Source organism: Pristis pectinata, chromosome 27 (genome assembly GCF_009764475.1).
Source record: "Pristis pectinata isolate sPriPec2 chromosome 27, sPriPec2.1.pri, whole genome shotgun sequence".
NCBI lineage: Eukaryota > Metazoa > Chordata > Chondrichthyes > Rhinopristiformes > Pristidae > Pristis > Pristis pectinata.
The window spans coordinates 17,013,146-17,029,810 of NC_067431.1; the positions used below are offsets into that span (position 1 = coordinate 17,013,146).

At 37.6% G+C, this 16,665-nt stretch overlaps 1 protein-coding gene across 1 annotated transcript in view; it reads right to left on the reverse strand.

Moving 5' to 3' along the window:
• cbl (Cbl proto-oncogene, E3 ubiquitin protein ligase) overlaps window positions 1–16,665 on the reverse strand; it is a 140,456-nt gene that overhangs the window by 20,101 nt on the left and 103,690 nt on the right. Inside the window, exons 8-10 of the mRNA XM_052039784.1 lie at window positions 13,176–13,307; window positions 10,100–10,300; window positions 3,348–3,479 (exon numbers count right to left, since the gene is read on the reverse strand). Coding sequence (XP_051895744.1) covers window positions 3,348–3,479; window positions 10,100–10,300; window positions 13,176–13,307 — 465 coding nt within the window. The remainder of the gene's footprint in view (window positions 1–3,347; window positions 3,480–10,099; window positions 10,301–13,175; window positions 13,308–16,665) is intronic.

Consider the following 16,665-nt stretch of genomic DNA (forward strand, 5'->3'; position numbering starts at 1 on the left):
ACTGCTCTTATTTCCTGTCAGAATCCCTGGTCTCTCTTCAATATTATTGGACAGGTGCAAGGAATAGTTCACCAACTCAAATAAGCACTCCTTTATTTATGAAGTTGTCATGGACAACTCTTCCCTGCATTACCTTTTCTGTTCTCAAACTCCATTTCATTCATCATTCTCTTCTTCTGCCTTTTCAAGGTGTTAAACTCAATTCCCATTTCATTCTCCTAACTTGTATCATTATTTTTCCTGGACAGTCCTTAAAACTCAACCTCCTCACCTCCATTATTTTTCTCTCCAAAAGTAAAAAAAACTTGAAGACTGAGGTACCTAATTGCTACTTACTAATCTAATAAAAGCTAGATTGTTTGATGTATATTTTATATCTGTTTTCACAGTGGAGCAAGAGAATAATGTACCAATGATACATGTATCTAAGCATTAAGAGAACAGCAGATTTAAAACATTGATAATAGAGAAAATAATGGAACAGAAGGTAGGAAAAAATCCTCAGGACCTGATGATTTCCATTCCAGAACAGATACATTTGCAGTAATTTTTTTTTATGTATAATATTCTAGATTCATAGATTATTTCTTTTGATTGCAAACAGCAAGTGTTTTATTTTATCTAAGCAGGAAAGAGATCCTAAGAAATTAGAGACTTGCCAGTGTAATGCTAGTTGTGGCTAGTTACTAAAATCTGTTGTCAGGGAGAGATAAAACACTCAAATAATTCTGAGCAGATCAGGAGAACCAGAGTCAGAACTATATCTCACAGACACTGGCCCTTTGGCCCACCATGCCCATGCTGACCTTTTGCCCAGCTACACTAATCTCATTTGCCCACACTAGGTCCACATCCTTGTATCCTTGCCTATTTGCTTAAATATCTCTTAAACGTAGTGATTGTCCTACTCCACCAGTTCCTCTGGCAGCAAGTACCAGATATCAACCACTCTTTGTGTAAAAAAAACACTTCCCCCAAATCCCCTTAAAACTCCATCATCTCACCTAAAACCTATGCCTTCTTGCTTCTGATACCTCTACCATGGGAAAAAGATTTTATCTACCCTACCCATGCCTCTTATAAATTTTATACACCTCTATTAGGTCACCCCTCAGCCTCCTTCACTCCAGGGAAAACAAACCTAGCCTATCCAATCTCTCCCCATAACTAAAGTCCTCCGATCCAGGCAAATCCTGGTGAATCTCCTCTGCACTCCCTCCTATGCAGCCATATCCTTCCTAAAGTGCGGAGAACAGTCCACAATACAAAATACTGGTTATACTGCACTTGAAGTAAAGTCTCAGCATATGTCAACTTTTATATTCTATGCCCTGACCTAGCAAGCTGCCATATGCCTTCTTCATCACCCTATCGGTTTTGCCATTTTCAGGGAACTACAGACTTGAACCCAAAGTTCCTTCTGTTCATCAGCATTTTTAGGACCCTATCATTTGCTGCATACGTCCTACCTCTATCTGAATTCCCAAAATGCATCACCTCAAACTTGCTAGGATTAAATTCCCATTGCCAATGTTCTGCGCAACTTTCCACCTGATCCACATCTTGCTGTAGCTTTAGACAACTTTCCTTGCTATCTACCACAGCACCAACTTTTGTGTCATCCACAAAATTACTAATCATACCTCTTACATTCACATCCAAGTTGTTAATAAATATCAGAAACATCAAGAGTCCCAGCACCAATCCATGCAGTATACCATTAGTCACAGATTTCCAATTAGAAAGGCATTCTTCCACTACCACACATTGCCTCCTATCACCAAGCCAATTTTGCATCCAACTAGCCAGCGTGCCTTGGATCCTATGTGCCTTAATGTTCTGGACCAGCCTACCACATGGCATCTTATCAAATGCCTTACTAATGTCCATACAATGTCGACCACCCTGCCTTCAAACTTCTTAGTTACCCTGCACAAAAAAACTCAATCAAAATTAGTGTGGCAGGATTTGCCCCACACAAAGCCATGCTATCCATCCCTGATCAGCCCCTACCTTTCCAAATGTATATAAATCTTATCTCTGAAGATTTTCTCCAATAATTTCCCTATCACTGACATAAGACTCACCAGCTGTAGTTACCTGGCTTATCCCTGCTGTCGTCCTTAAAAAAGGAAACAACATTAGCTATCTTCCTGTCTTCTGACAACTCACCCATAGCTAACAAAGATACAAAAATCTCCATCAGTACCCCAGCTACCTCCTTCCTTGCTTTTCACAGCAACCTGGGATAGACCTTGTCGGGGAGGGAAGTTATCAACCCTTATGCATTGCATAATATCTAACACTTTTTCCTTCCTTTAGGACCTTGCCCACATCACCTGGCTCCACATGTAGAATACCCCTCTGGCCCCTACAGGGACCATTCTTTCCCTGGCTACCCTTTTGTTCCTGATATAGACTTATATTCTTAAAAACCTTTTTTTAAGGGATAGGCCATGTCTGATGGTTAGATTGCTAATAAGGTGAACAGATGGGTGAGTATGCCAATGTGGACTTCCAAATGGAGTTTGATACACATGCACACAAGAGGTTAGCAAAAATTAGAGAAGTAAAATTATCAACTCATATCCCAATGTTGAGAGACAGGAAACAGATAGAAAAAAAACGGAGTGAGCACAGACAAACTATTCAACCCAATTGGTCTATTCCTTAGTTAATGATCATCCTTACTAATACTATTAGCAAAACCTTCTCTTGCTTTCTCTCTCATTTATTTCGTTTCTCCTTAAGTGCACTAGTCTATTCATTTCAACCACTCAAGACTGTAAATTCCATTTTTAATCACAAAATATAGGCACCATTTCTAAATTCCCTATTGGAATTATTACTGCTTGATATATTTAAGCATGAAGAGTAGAATCATTTATTTGTGAGTGAGCAGGCCCCAAGAGTTATACTAGTAAGTAGCAGGAACAGTGTACTGAATATAGATTATCAGATACGATAATATTGAATGGCAGGGTAGTCACGAAGAGACAAACAGTATACTACGATTTTCTACTGTTTCTTCCCAGAATTGTGATTGATGGGATGGAAATGATGTTTGCCCTTTGCCATGTCCATTAATTTTAATCATGCAAAAACACTGGACACAATTAAAATTAAACTGGAAAATATTTATCAAATCCACACATTTTAGACCTAATATTTATCTTTGTTTACCTGTTAATGATTTCCACCTGCTTAACACATCTACTGGCAACCAAATCAAGATCGAGAACTCATCACACCAGTTCCACCAGATCATTACAACACGATGTCAGAAATGCAGGAACGTTCTCTGTAAGTAAGCATAGTAGTGTAATTCCAATGAAATAGCTCCTTACCTTGGGTGAAACACAAGGACTAGGTGCACTGGACACAGTGGGTGATCGATGCTGCAGGAGGTCTAAACGAGGAGGAACAGGTGGAAGTGCAGAATTAGGAGCTGGGACGACTGGAGATGGAGGTCGTTCAATCTGTATGGGAAATAAATTGCAATGCAGTGAACACAGTCACAAGCAACATTAGGTAAGATCTTCACTACAGAATGCTTTTTGATCAAAATGTTGAATGATCCACAAGAACTGTCACTTCTCTGTTTAAAAAAAAATCAAATAATTGACCTAAGGAAGCTATCCAAGCATCTTGAACCTAATAGCTAAATGTTCCATCTCTAAAAATATCTGCCATCATGGGCAGAGAACACAAGGCTCAAGGCTGACAACTGGGAAATGACCCACAACTTCTCACCATCAAGGCTCACCCTGAAAAACTGGATTTTGAAATCAACTGGAACCCAGGGAGTACCTTAAAAAGGGGACCAGAACAGACAATAATACTCAAATATAGGAGCAAAGAATAAAGAAAGGACAGATAAAACAGGACAAGAAATTCATAGTATAACAAAATAAGATCTCTTCTTTAGGAAATCCCAAAATTAAAAATCTTTGAATACTTGAAGCACCAAAACAGAATCTGTTACACCACAACAGCACCTAGAAATTCCTTTATGAAGGAGTGCAAACAATCAAGATCATCCATATACAGGCAGAATTAAGGTATCTTGATGCTGAGAAGAAATTGCTTTTGTGCTGATGCAGGAAAAGCTGCAAGAACTACCTTGGTGTCATGGAGGAAAGAAACAAATGGTTTACCCTGTCACAAAATCAGAATACAATAGTATGTTACTTGACAATGAAGTAAGGAGCTAGAGTGTTAAAATCCATTTTCTTCTAAAGAGTCATTTTCTGTGTTTACAATTGTTTGGCTTCAGGAGCTGCTTGATTCTAATACCTGCAAAATTCCTATGTTTTTAATAAAAAGGATGCAAGATGTTTTACTTTAATAATTCACAATTAAGAACAGTTCTTTGTTCATGTAGTATTAGGAGAACAAACAGTTACTGGGCTCTGTCGTTCAGGAATTATTCAATATTCAATTTCTAAAGTTGAATCATATCAGTAAAGATAATCCAACTTCTGCAACTCACTGTTTGCTTTCCTTTCTCCAGGAGAGGGATTCAAGTGTTTGGTGCTTCAAAGGTGGAAAAACATTCAAGTTCTGCTTTATTTGGCGCACACTACTGTAGCGGTTAGTGTAGTGCTATTACAGCGCCAGTGACCCAGGTTCAATTCCGCTGCTGACTGTAAGGAGTTTGTATGTTTTCCACGTTTCTGCATGGGTTTCCCCTGGGTGCTCCAGTTTCCTCCCACATTCCAAAGACATACCGGTTAGGAGCTGTGGGCATGCTATGTTGGCGCCAGAAGAGTGGTGACACTTGCAGGCTGCCCCCAGCACATTCTCAGTAATGCAAAAAGACGCATTTCACTGTCTGTTTCGATGTACATGTGACTAGTGAATAAATATCTTTATTAAAGAAATATTCGATGAAAAGTGTGAAAGCTTTCTTAATTAACTTTTTGAAAAAAGCAAAGATCAAGTGTATTGCATACTTGATTAATTTCATAAAATGGGTTAACAATTACATATTTGTTTCCCTATTTCCTGCTGAATGGTGTTAAATAACTTCAATTGAATTGGCATTCAGATGAGAGTGTGCTATTATGCCAGGATATACCCACAGCTCTTCCTGGAATCAGTCTTTACACTTTCTCCTCAGTAGAAGGCAGCAGTGAGCCATTATAAGTCAATCGAGGAAACCAGAGAAAAAAATAGTTTCAGCATTCTTGGTAGCAGGATGACAGGGACAATAGACTCAAGTCCAATACAGAATCAGGTTTATAATCACTGACATATGTCGTGAAATTTGTTGTTTTGCAGCAGCTGTATAGTGCAAGACATAAAATTTACCATAAGTTACCAAAAAATTAAACAAAATAGCGTAAAAGAGAAATAACGAAGTAGAGTTCATGGGTTCATGGACCGTTGAGAAATCTGATGGTGGAGGGGAAGAAGCTATTCCTAAAACGTTAAGTGTGGGTCTTCGGGCTACTGTACCTCCTCCTTGATGGTAATAATGAGAAGAGGGCATGTCCTGGATGGTGAGGGTCCTTAATGATAGATGCCACCTTCTTGAGGCACCACCTCTTGAAGATGTCCTCGATGGTGGGGAGGCTTGTGCCTATGATGAAGCTGGCTGAGTCTACAACCCTCTGCAGCCTCTTTTGATCCTGCACATTGGAGCCTCCACACCAGACGGTGATACAACCAGTCAGTATCTATAGAAGGTAGAGTCTTTGGTGACATACCAAAAATCAGAAATTCTCCTCAAACGCCTAATGAAGTAGACACGCTGGCACGCCTTCATCGTGATTGCATCAATGTGTTAGGCCCAGGATAGATCCTCTGAGATGCTGACACCCAGAAACTTGAAGCTGCTCACCCTTTCCACCACCAACTCCCTCAATGAGGACTGGTGTGTGTTCTCCATACTTCCCCTTCCTGAAGTCAATAATCAATTCCTTGGTCTTACTGATGTTGAGTGCGAGGTTGTGGTCGCGACACCACACAACCAGCCAATCTATCTCACTCCTGTATGCTTCCTCTTCACCATCTGAGATTCTTCCCCCAACAATTCTGCCAGCATTCTTGAGATGCACCTGTGTTGATTGTCAGCGAGGAGGAGATGTTATTATCGATCCGCACTGACTGTGGTCTCCCAATAAGTCAAGGATCCAGTTTCAGAGGGAGGTACAGAGGCCCAGATTTTGAAGCTTGATGATTAATACTGAGGGGATGATGGTCTTGAACGCAGAGCTGCAATCTATGAACCATGTATGTATTGCTGTTGTCTAGGTACTCCAAAGCCGAGTGAAGAGCCAGTGGGATTGCATCCACTGTAGACCTGTTGTGGCAACAGACAAATTGCAGCGGGTCCAGGTCGTTGATCAGGCAGGAATTAATTTGAGCAATGACCAACCTCTCAAAGCACTTCATCACAGTAGATGTGAGTGCTACTGGGCAATAGTCATTGAGGCAGCTCATCCTGCTCTTCTTGGGCACCAGTATGATTGATGCCCTTTAGAAGCAGGTGGGAACCTCCGAATGCAGCAGTGAGAGGTTGAAGATGTCATTGAACACTCCAGCCAGTTGGTTGGCAAGATTTTCAGTACCCTGCCAGGTATACCATCAGGGCCTGACGACTTGCCAGGGTTCACGCTCTTGAAGGATATTCTGATGTCGGCATCCGAGACAGATCACAGGGTTGCTAGATGAAACTTGAATTTAGAATTAAGTACTTTGAAATAAAATTAAGTTTGGCAAAAGATCAAAATACTGTAATATTCAATATGCATAAAAATATTTAGAATCATTCCCAAATTTCACATTTTAAAAACATAGTTTCATTAATTAGAATCTAAGTGGCATCTCCATGAAAAATCAAATATTTTATCCTCTCATTTGACATACAAATCGTTTTGTTCATTAACCAGAAAGATGAAAAGATTCAGGTTTTGTGCTCCTTGTATAGTAGGATAGATTAGTCCTCCAGTTCTCATGTTAGCAATGATCCTTATGTGAGCTGAAAAAGTCAGCAGAGTTTTTAAGTACTCTATTGCGTAACTATAAATTTTCAATCGTGCCACCACCCAATGTACATGTCACTGGATAGCAATCAGCTGCAGGAACATGGGCTGACTTTTCTCCTCCCTACCCAAGGAACATTGAAATCATTTGTGGCACCCCAACTACATCCAATCAGCCAATTTATTGCAGACATTGCATCAAATAATGATTTTGTCTTCTATGTAGCTGAGAATATCTACATTCATCAAAGTATTGAGATAATCATTTCATATTTTAATTTTTCATGGAGTTGATACACATTGAAACCTGCTTACTTGAAAAATTTGAAGACAATGTTCAAAGTATAAATCCACATCACACATCAGAAGTTGACTTAGCACACAATCTGTCTGCAATTGCCTTGGATGTAAAAAAAAATGTTTTACCCATAGATGGCTTCTTGATAAAATTTAGAGGATATAAAAATCTTAATCTTGTAGAATAAATTACACCATATAAATGCTTACAATATCAATGTTTTGTATTTTCTGTTGAAATATGTACATAATTTGGAAGCACACAACATTAAATCTTCACCATATTTGGATGAACACAAATTAATTTATCATTAATTTCAGATTCTGAAACATTTTTCCCCCCATTCATACAATCAGAAGATTACATTTCTGCCAGTCAGCAATGACTCATCCTGTACAGAAGGTGGTGGAAGTGGGGTTATGAAATGTTTGTACCATGTCTTCCTGAACATAAATAGCATCATTGGGATCAAGATCAAGCTAGAATGTCCACCTGCTCAATTATATAAAAAAAAGCTGCTACATTTGTGTAGAAGCTATTAATACATTGCATGTACTTCTGATGTTATACTTTTGTATTTATACTTTAGTTGCCATTGCAATATAGAAAACAAGCAACTTGACCATAGCAGCATCTCACAGATAGCAACAATGAACAGAAAATCTGCTTTAATGATGCTAAACAACAAATGCTGAGGGTTACGTATTGAAAGGGCACCAAGGAGAATTCCTGTGCATTGCACTGTAAGGTAGCAGAGCTTCTGTAATGAACTAATAAGTTGAATCATTATGCAAAACAAAACTCCTATATTTGAAGCACAGAACTTTTAAAAGGCAATATAAAGCAATGAAAATGTAAGATTAAACATCACATTAAACTTGTGCTTTCCAGAGAACAAAGCCAAAAATATCATGCAGTCTTAATATCCACAGTCCTAACTAAGAGCAAATTAAACTAATATATCACCACCACAAAGGTACAAGTACAAAGATCTGATTATATAGCCACCAATTCTCCAAGGTCAGTTTCTTAAAATTACTACTCAGGCAGTTCCTCTGGATCAAGGGTGACTTGCTTCCTCTCCAACTCTGTGGTCCTGAAATGACTAACGAGGACAATATAGGACTCTCAGATGGGGCAGGTGGTGTCTGACAGGATGGATGAGTGGATAGTTTATAAAGCCTTCTCAAACTATATCATGTTTAAACTTGGAAAAAATTAGGAGTGGTACTGTTGATCCTTCGCTTAAATTTGAGGAAGTTTGGAGTCCATTTATTCAATATTTTCACATGATATAGATCCCCTTATAATAACCTTTCAATTTAGAGGAACGGAGTTGATGACATAATATTGCTCTGTTTCTATTGAGAAATTTTAGTCCAGTTTTTTTTTGTTTTTTTTTAAATTTCTTTTTCTTTAGCTTAGTTTGGTTTGATATATTGTTTATAATTTTTCTTATTGTTTTGTTTTTTTTTCTTTTTTTAATATTTTATAATAAATCTTTTTCTTTTATATTATATTCATTCACTAACAGATCATTGGATCCACAGATTTTTTTATAATCTATTGTTCTTTATGATTATCCATGTCATGATTGTTCTCCTGATCTCTTTGTATTACATGTATAAACATTGATAATATTAATCTGTATTAATTTGAAAACTAATAAAAAGATTGAAAAAGAAAGGATAGTTTATAAAGCCTTCTGCTGGGCTCTGTGCACCCAATTCACAGGCTCAAGATTCTCGGTGTCATCTCAAATACTCCTCCTCCATTCTGAGAGGTAATGGGCAAGAGATTTCCAGGAGTTAGGGGAGATATTCTGTATTTTTCCAAGGAGGTTTTAATAACATCCTTGAATCTTCACCTATGTCCATCTGGAGATCACTTCCCATGACAGAGCTTGCAATAGTCTCTGGTGTTAGACATAAGAACAATGTGGCCTGAACAATGTGACTGACTGAGTGCAATGCTGGGGTTGTTGATCTTGGAGTGGATGCTGAAGTTAGTTCACTTTGTCTAGCAATAAGTAACCTGGAAGCAGTTTACAACAAATCTTTTGTATTTACTGTCAATAAGATTATGTTTTGTTCTCTCAGATTACAAAAGGTCACTGCTGCTGGGTTTTATGTATTGCTGCTGATTCCTGCATGAATTCCTTATCCAGATTGCTGTGTTCAACAGCAGACAAATAGAAAGCTGGTACTTTATAATTTGAATGCACATTTAAGATAATGAATGAATTCTCAACTTCAGAAAGAACATGATCCAAACAACATAAAATACATTGACTCTCAAATAAAATTACTTCTTTGTGGGGTGTGAAGAACATTATGTTTGAAGCAAAATTATTGCTCAATTTATATAACTTTCAACTTGTGTCACTGCATGGTACAATAGCAAAATTTAAAATAAATTATGAAAAGATTTTCCTCGGTATTTCTAATAGTTCTGGAACACAGCAGAAAATGGCATATCTGAAGTGTGGATTTGTCAGCTGACAATTTTACTAATTCATTACACTTTTAAAGCAGAAGGTCTCATCTTGTAGTGTTGCAGTTCCAGATTCCTGTTGCTATTTGTAGTTAAGTTTCTACAAACTGGTAACACTAAATTGTACTTCAATCTCGAAGCCCATTAAAGTGTACGTAATTGAAAATCGTAGCCAGTATATGGACCATACTCTTTCTGAAGTGGGGATCAGTAATTTATATAATTTATCAATAATTATGGTCCTTGGTCAATAATCCTCAACCTGTTATTGGCCCTGGAATTTCTTCTTTTAAATAATCACACACAAGTCTGTAGTTACCTTTGCATTTGCCAGCTTGTTCATCATAAACAATTCATCACTGCGGTCATCATCTTCATCCTCAAAATTTGGAGATAACATTGTTTCCATTCCCAACCGGGTTTGACCTGGCCCATCTTTCGGGTCAAAAGGGTCCACAACAATTGGTTCAGTGCCTTTTATTTCACAACGACAAAATGGACATCCTTGACCTTCAGATTCCTAAACAGAGCACATGGAATTTAATCAGCAGTAGTCATCTGTAAAGGGATAAGTGCAAAGACATTGAGGCAGTATCATGGTGCTTTACCCTATGTATACTTCAGCTTTACAATCATTAATGCAGAAATAATTGATATGGCTAAGCATTTTTATAGCAGTGTTGCTAACAGGACATAGGCAAATGCGCCACAGGGGTAATCACACACAAACCACTTTTAAAGTATAATACCCTTAATTCATGATATTGTTCACACGAGAAACAGGTTTATTATCACTTGCACTGCACTGCTAATGTATCTTCTCTCCAAAGAAGAAATGTTAATCTACAATTTCACATAAGTCCCACGTGGAAACTGTATGGAAACCCCAATAGTTAACTCCCAAGTGGAATTATGCAACTTGGCCTCTAGTAACTCTCACATATGCCCAATATTTGATCTTAAGCTTTTTCTATGAGATGATGCACCATGATTTACCATAAAAGAATTCAAACCATACCACAGTTTTTTTTAAAAATCCTTAATGGAGAATGAAATTAGATTTGTTTACTTGGGGCTTTATTCCGCAGTCATCAATTTGAGGAAGTTATGCTGATCATTTTGAATGGGTCGTTCTAAAAGTTAGCCATTCCCAGATCTAAGATCTAGTTAAACATCTGCTGACAGGGGGTTCCTGATGCAGTACTAACCTCAAGAAACTTCCAATTAAACAGATGCCAAGTTATGGGACATCTTGAACCTCAAGTGGACAAAACAAAACCAGGTATTCTTGAAAAAGGAGGCTAAACTATGACAGTACAGAAACTGCCAAAATCCACCATTCTTACTCATCACTCACTGAAAACGTGGTTTTGCAGCTCCCTACCACTGTTTGCTCTTTACATTAGCAGAGCACCAACCCCAGGTCATTGACTCCATACACATGCATACATAGACATGGCTTTGCCATCCTACTTTCTTGATCATTCTGATGTTAGTTACCACCCAAACCCAAAACAAATTTGAAAGGATTGATTCCACTGGGATAAAAGACATCCAGGGAAACAAATATTTAAAGAATTAAGTAATATGCATAATATGAAAATAAAATCTTTATTTCAGTGCCCTTCGTTTATTAATTATATATTAAATTTACATAAAACTGGAAAGGCCAGCATTTATTATCCATCTTTAAATGCTCTGGATAAGGTGAACTGTCTTTTTTCAACCAATGCAGCCCAGAAAATGATAGCCTTCCCAAACCAAAGTTCAGTTCTAAGATTGAGGTCCAGCGTCAATCTCACCATACATCTGGAATGCAGCTCTTTAGTCCGTGGGCCACCATGTCAAACATATGTAACATTCATAAGTTCTAGAGTTTCTACTACACTATCAACAGAGCAAAAGAAACATTCAAGAGAAGGTATGAAAAGGCAAAAGACTTGCTCAGAACTAATAAGAAGGCTTACAACATTGATGACGGCACATGCGAGTGCTACAAAGCTATCTTGTGCATTGCTGTAAGATTCAAATTCATGATCTCAAGCATCAGGTGGGGGCCAACAAACTAAAGGGTCAGGGAAAGGGCATGCACAGTCAACTGACAACATTACCAGTACTCATGGTTCACAGATCAGTGCTGCATTGGACAAAAAAAAGTTCATAGATGAATGAAAATATGCCAGTGTTTCACTTAAATGAAAGAGTATTAATTAAACAAATTGAATTTAAGTTGGTTTTTGTGGGCAGATCATACCCGGGCCATTTTCCGCATGGTCAGGTCTATAGCCATACTGGATCATCGTGGTTACAGACACTTAGTCCTAAAGCACAACTTCAGCACAATGGCCAGGATTTTGTCAAGTCCCATAACAGTTACTGTATCCAATGGTCTCAGCTCTTTTTTGATAACACTTAAGAGTAAACAGAATTGGTTGAAGACTGGCTTCTGTACTGCTGGAGATTTCAAGAGGTGACGGAGGATCATCCACTTAGCATTTCTGGCTGAAGGTAATTGCAAATGCTTCAACATTTGCTTTGGCACTCACTATTAAATATGTTTTTTTGTTTTTAAAAGAAAAGAGCCTTCCCCTTTAAGATTAACCACCATCATTTACAACTGAGTAAAACAGGACCAAAAATTATTTTAATCTGATCCATTAGCTGGTGAGATCACTTAACGTTCATTTATGACATGCTGTTTTTACTATTAAACACTCATGCAGTCCTTCATTGTAGTTTCACCAGATTGATTCTTCATTTTTAGGTATGCCTGGCCCTGGTTTAGCATTGCTTAATGTACAGCAAAGAATCTGCTAAACTACAAGTAAAGTTTTCATCAATAATTCCTTAAGGTTGTCAATTTCTCATAGTCCCTCTACACCAATTAGAAAAAAAGTGCATTTAGAAGAATGTGGGATAGAAATTCATCTAGGAGAGTGGTATAATGCAGGCTTGAAAGATTCAGCTATTCTTACATGAAGAGCAATCAATAGAATTAAATACTGAGCCCTGCATATAACTGACAGTTGATCCAATGCTGCTCATTTTTCACTAAGATAAATTTCTATGATTAGTCGCTATGGTGCATTTTCCAGATGGTGCACATTACAGCCACCTTCTGCTGGTAATGGAGGAAATGAATGTTCAGGATGGAGGATTTTAACCAAAATACTTCAATTCTTTATTAAGTGATTTTCTAACTATTTGAGAGTCACAATTTGTTGATGACACAGATGGATTTTCACTGAGGTTTACAATGTACATCCTTTCTGTATTCAGTGTTATTATAACCTACCTACACAGTAAGAAGAAAGTGGCAGTGACAGCAGAACACCTGCAAAGAAAAACTGCCATAACCCATGAATAAATAACTCTTCAATCACATTCCCTCTTACCTGCCAGGCTGTAAGACAGGAGGTACACATTAGGTGACCACAGGGTTCAATTTTCACATCCTTGTCATTTTCTGCACAGATCTTGCAGAGCTGAAAGGTGGAGCCCATCTCACAGTACAGTTCATATTGCTCCTGCAGAGGAGAAAACATGAAAATTGGTGTTGAAATTCAATACTGCAATTATTCCATTATTTGTTCTTCCCCCTTCTCCCCTTAAGACACCCACCCACTTTTGATGAAGTTCTATGAATGTCAACCACCCTCCGATACCTTTTGCGTAAGTGCTTAGTCTTCACATCCAAGGCTGCATGTTGAGGTTAGGCAACGATGGAGGAAAAGTTACCCACCGCCAATGATCATACATATTCCCCAGAGGGCTGGTGAACACTGATTAGACATGGAAATTCTGCCTATTTTATCCTCTTCCCAGTTTGGGAATGGAGGTTAATAATAATCATACTCAACTTGGATCTAAACAGCACTTTCTTCACCAACCAGGCAACTGAGCTAACTCAGTATTTCGGGATCACCTCTCTAACAATACCCTTCTACAAGTTTGGTGGTGCTGTGAATATTTTGTTCTCAGAATTTTTTTTACATTTCATCTTTTTGCTGCTAGAAAATGTCAATGTGAAGCATCAGAAAATTAAGAAATTAAGCACAAATACAAATACGGGGTGTGTGTGTGTGTGTGTGTGTGTGTGTGGGGGGGGGGGGGGGGTTGGGGAGGAAGAACAACTGGAACTGCACTTAACCCAGGAAATGCATCTATCATGAAAGAGTGCACGCTTTAACTGTCTTAGACTACTTCTAACACTACAAGCTCATTTTAATTATTGGATATGTGGGAGTAATTGTAAATAATTGCAAGATAGTAATCTAATTAATGAGTCATCTGATTTGAAGTTCAAGTAATTTATAAACATCTATCCCTCAAAATTAGGCAGTAATTTGCATTCACCAATGTCAAATCATTTGAATGCATTACTATCATATTTCAGAGGCAACTCTCAATTACAGTGTTTTAGAGTAGGTGAAAGAGGGTAGCAGTGTCCAATATGCTTAGTTCCATACTGCACGACCTACACTCACCATGTATATCAATGCTTTTGAAAGTGGAACTGGAATTTGAGATTTACATATGATGTGAAGCATATTTAACAGTTTAGAAAAAGAAAAGCCTTGTATTTCTATTGTGCTTATCTTGACCTCAGGACATCACAACCAATTTGAAGTGTAGTTGGTCCAGTAATGTGGAAAATGGTACAATTTGCACATCATGGTTCTGCAAAGAGCATCGTGGTAATGACTAGAGAATCTGTATTTTTGGTTAGTTTAATAGAGAAATAAAAATTATCCATTTACCAGGAATAGTTCTAACATTCTTTTTCAAATCATTCAATGGAAACAGGCAGCTTAATAAGCAGTTAAGGTTCTGGCTTAACATCACAGCCAAAAGACTGCACCTCTAAACGGTGCAGTACTCCCTCAGTACCACACAAAAATATTAGCCATGATATTTATGCTTAATTCACTAGAGTGGGAGTTGATACCAGTCCTGTGATCCAGACTGCTACAAACTAAGCGATGGGTAAACTAAGTGGCAAAGGAATATTGATAGGAACAGGAAAGAACTAATTATTGGCAGATGGAATGCAAATGTGCTTTAGATAGAGACAATAGTACTTGTACCATATGGAGGTACAGTAGATCCTGTGGAAAAGCAGAGCGTTTTGCACATACAGATTTATTTGATGTGTATGGCATCAAAGCTATAAAAGTGTTAACGATATTTTAGGTGTAATCATAAAAGGTACAGGATATAAAACTGAGTTGCTAATAAACTATATATAACCTACAAAATGAGATCAATTGTACACACTGTTAGAACTCCACCATATGGAAAAGATAGAGTATAGAATCACTACGATAAGCTGGATATGAGGAAATACAAAAATGGGGCTGCAAAATAGGTTCTTTTTCATCATGTTATGGATTACAGGACAGTATCTTAAAAGTATTTAATTTTTTTTTAAAAAGGATGCAACAGAGTAAACACAAGCAAACCCTTCTGGTCCTTCTAAATCCTGGGGTTTACAACAAGCGACTTTACAAACAACATTAAATGATATGATAAAAACCTAACATAACTGAAATTGTGGAATTTACATTAAAAGGTGGAATGAAATTGTATTAAATAAGTGGTAAAAGAAAAGTAGTTGAAAGAATGTAAGTAACAGAGTGAGGAAATACAATTAGAACTATTTGTTAGCACATATACCTCATAACCAATTTGAAGCGCAGTTGAAAGAGTAATGTGGGAAATGTTACAATTTGCACATCATGGTTCTACATTTAGTTCAAATTGCCTATTTCCAGCTTGTAACAGGTGTATTTCTGAACAGTAATCCTCATTCCCAAAGAAGCTGAATAATGTAGGTCAATTGCAAAAAGTTAAATGGATAAGAGATAATCTGAAGAGGAGACAGATTTTAAAGAGGCTTTTAATAAGAAAGTAGCAAAGTGAAATGACTTAGGAACAATGTTTCCAGGAATAAGAGTCAACACCAAAATGATCAATCTACACCATTGAAGAATTATCTTAGAGTATGCCTTTCTGCAAAATATGGTTGCAGATGATTTCTAGAAGATGGGTTAAACTTGACCCTTGATTTCCTGGAGGACTGGGTGAGATTGGGAATAATGAATATGCTTATCCAGAATGAAGTTAGGGTTTTACTGGAATAGAGACAGTATGGCCAGCAAAAAGAAGAGAGAAATTGATCCTTAAGGTGCAGGTGGTAATGTGCCATAGTAGCAGACAATATTTGAATGTAGATGGTGGTAACTTTGGCTAAAGTGAAAAGACTGCAATAATTGTGTACCACCAGGATTATCCAAAGAGAGTAGCCAAGGACGACAAAATCACTGCCAGCAACAAATTCTGGCTTTAAATTTGATTTAAATTTTCCATCATTGAGCTGTGGGAAGTGTCATTTCATCTCATCCAGTACTTGATGTTGCACAGGCATCATCATGATACACCCCAGTGTATCAACTGCACTCGGGGCTGTGGAAAAGAGATACAATTGAATGCCTTTGTTAGATATGGTATAAGAATGATTAATGCAAGGAACCATGGTGGTGCCATGGACATACCAGCAATTACTGCACAGGCATTAGAAGACAAAATATTTTCAAAAGTTGCAGTATCTGTGCAAGGACATACAAATGAACCACAAATTCAGGACATTTAATATTATTGCATCCTTTTTTGATACCGTTATTGTACAGAGAAAATATTGATAATATATTCTAGAAAATTGTCAGCCACATAGATGAAGGAGATTAAGGTGAATCATAAATAGTATTCACACTCATTTTCAGAAAATTAAGTTCTAAAAGTCTACACAATTTGATCAGGGCTTCTCAAGCTCCCCTTCTCTAATACACAGTAAAACTCCAATAATCTGCTTTCCTAATGTCAGCA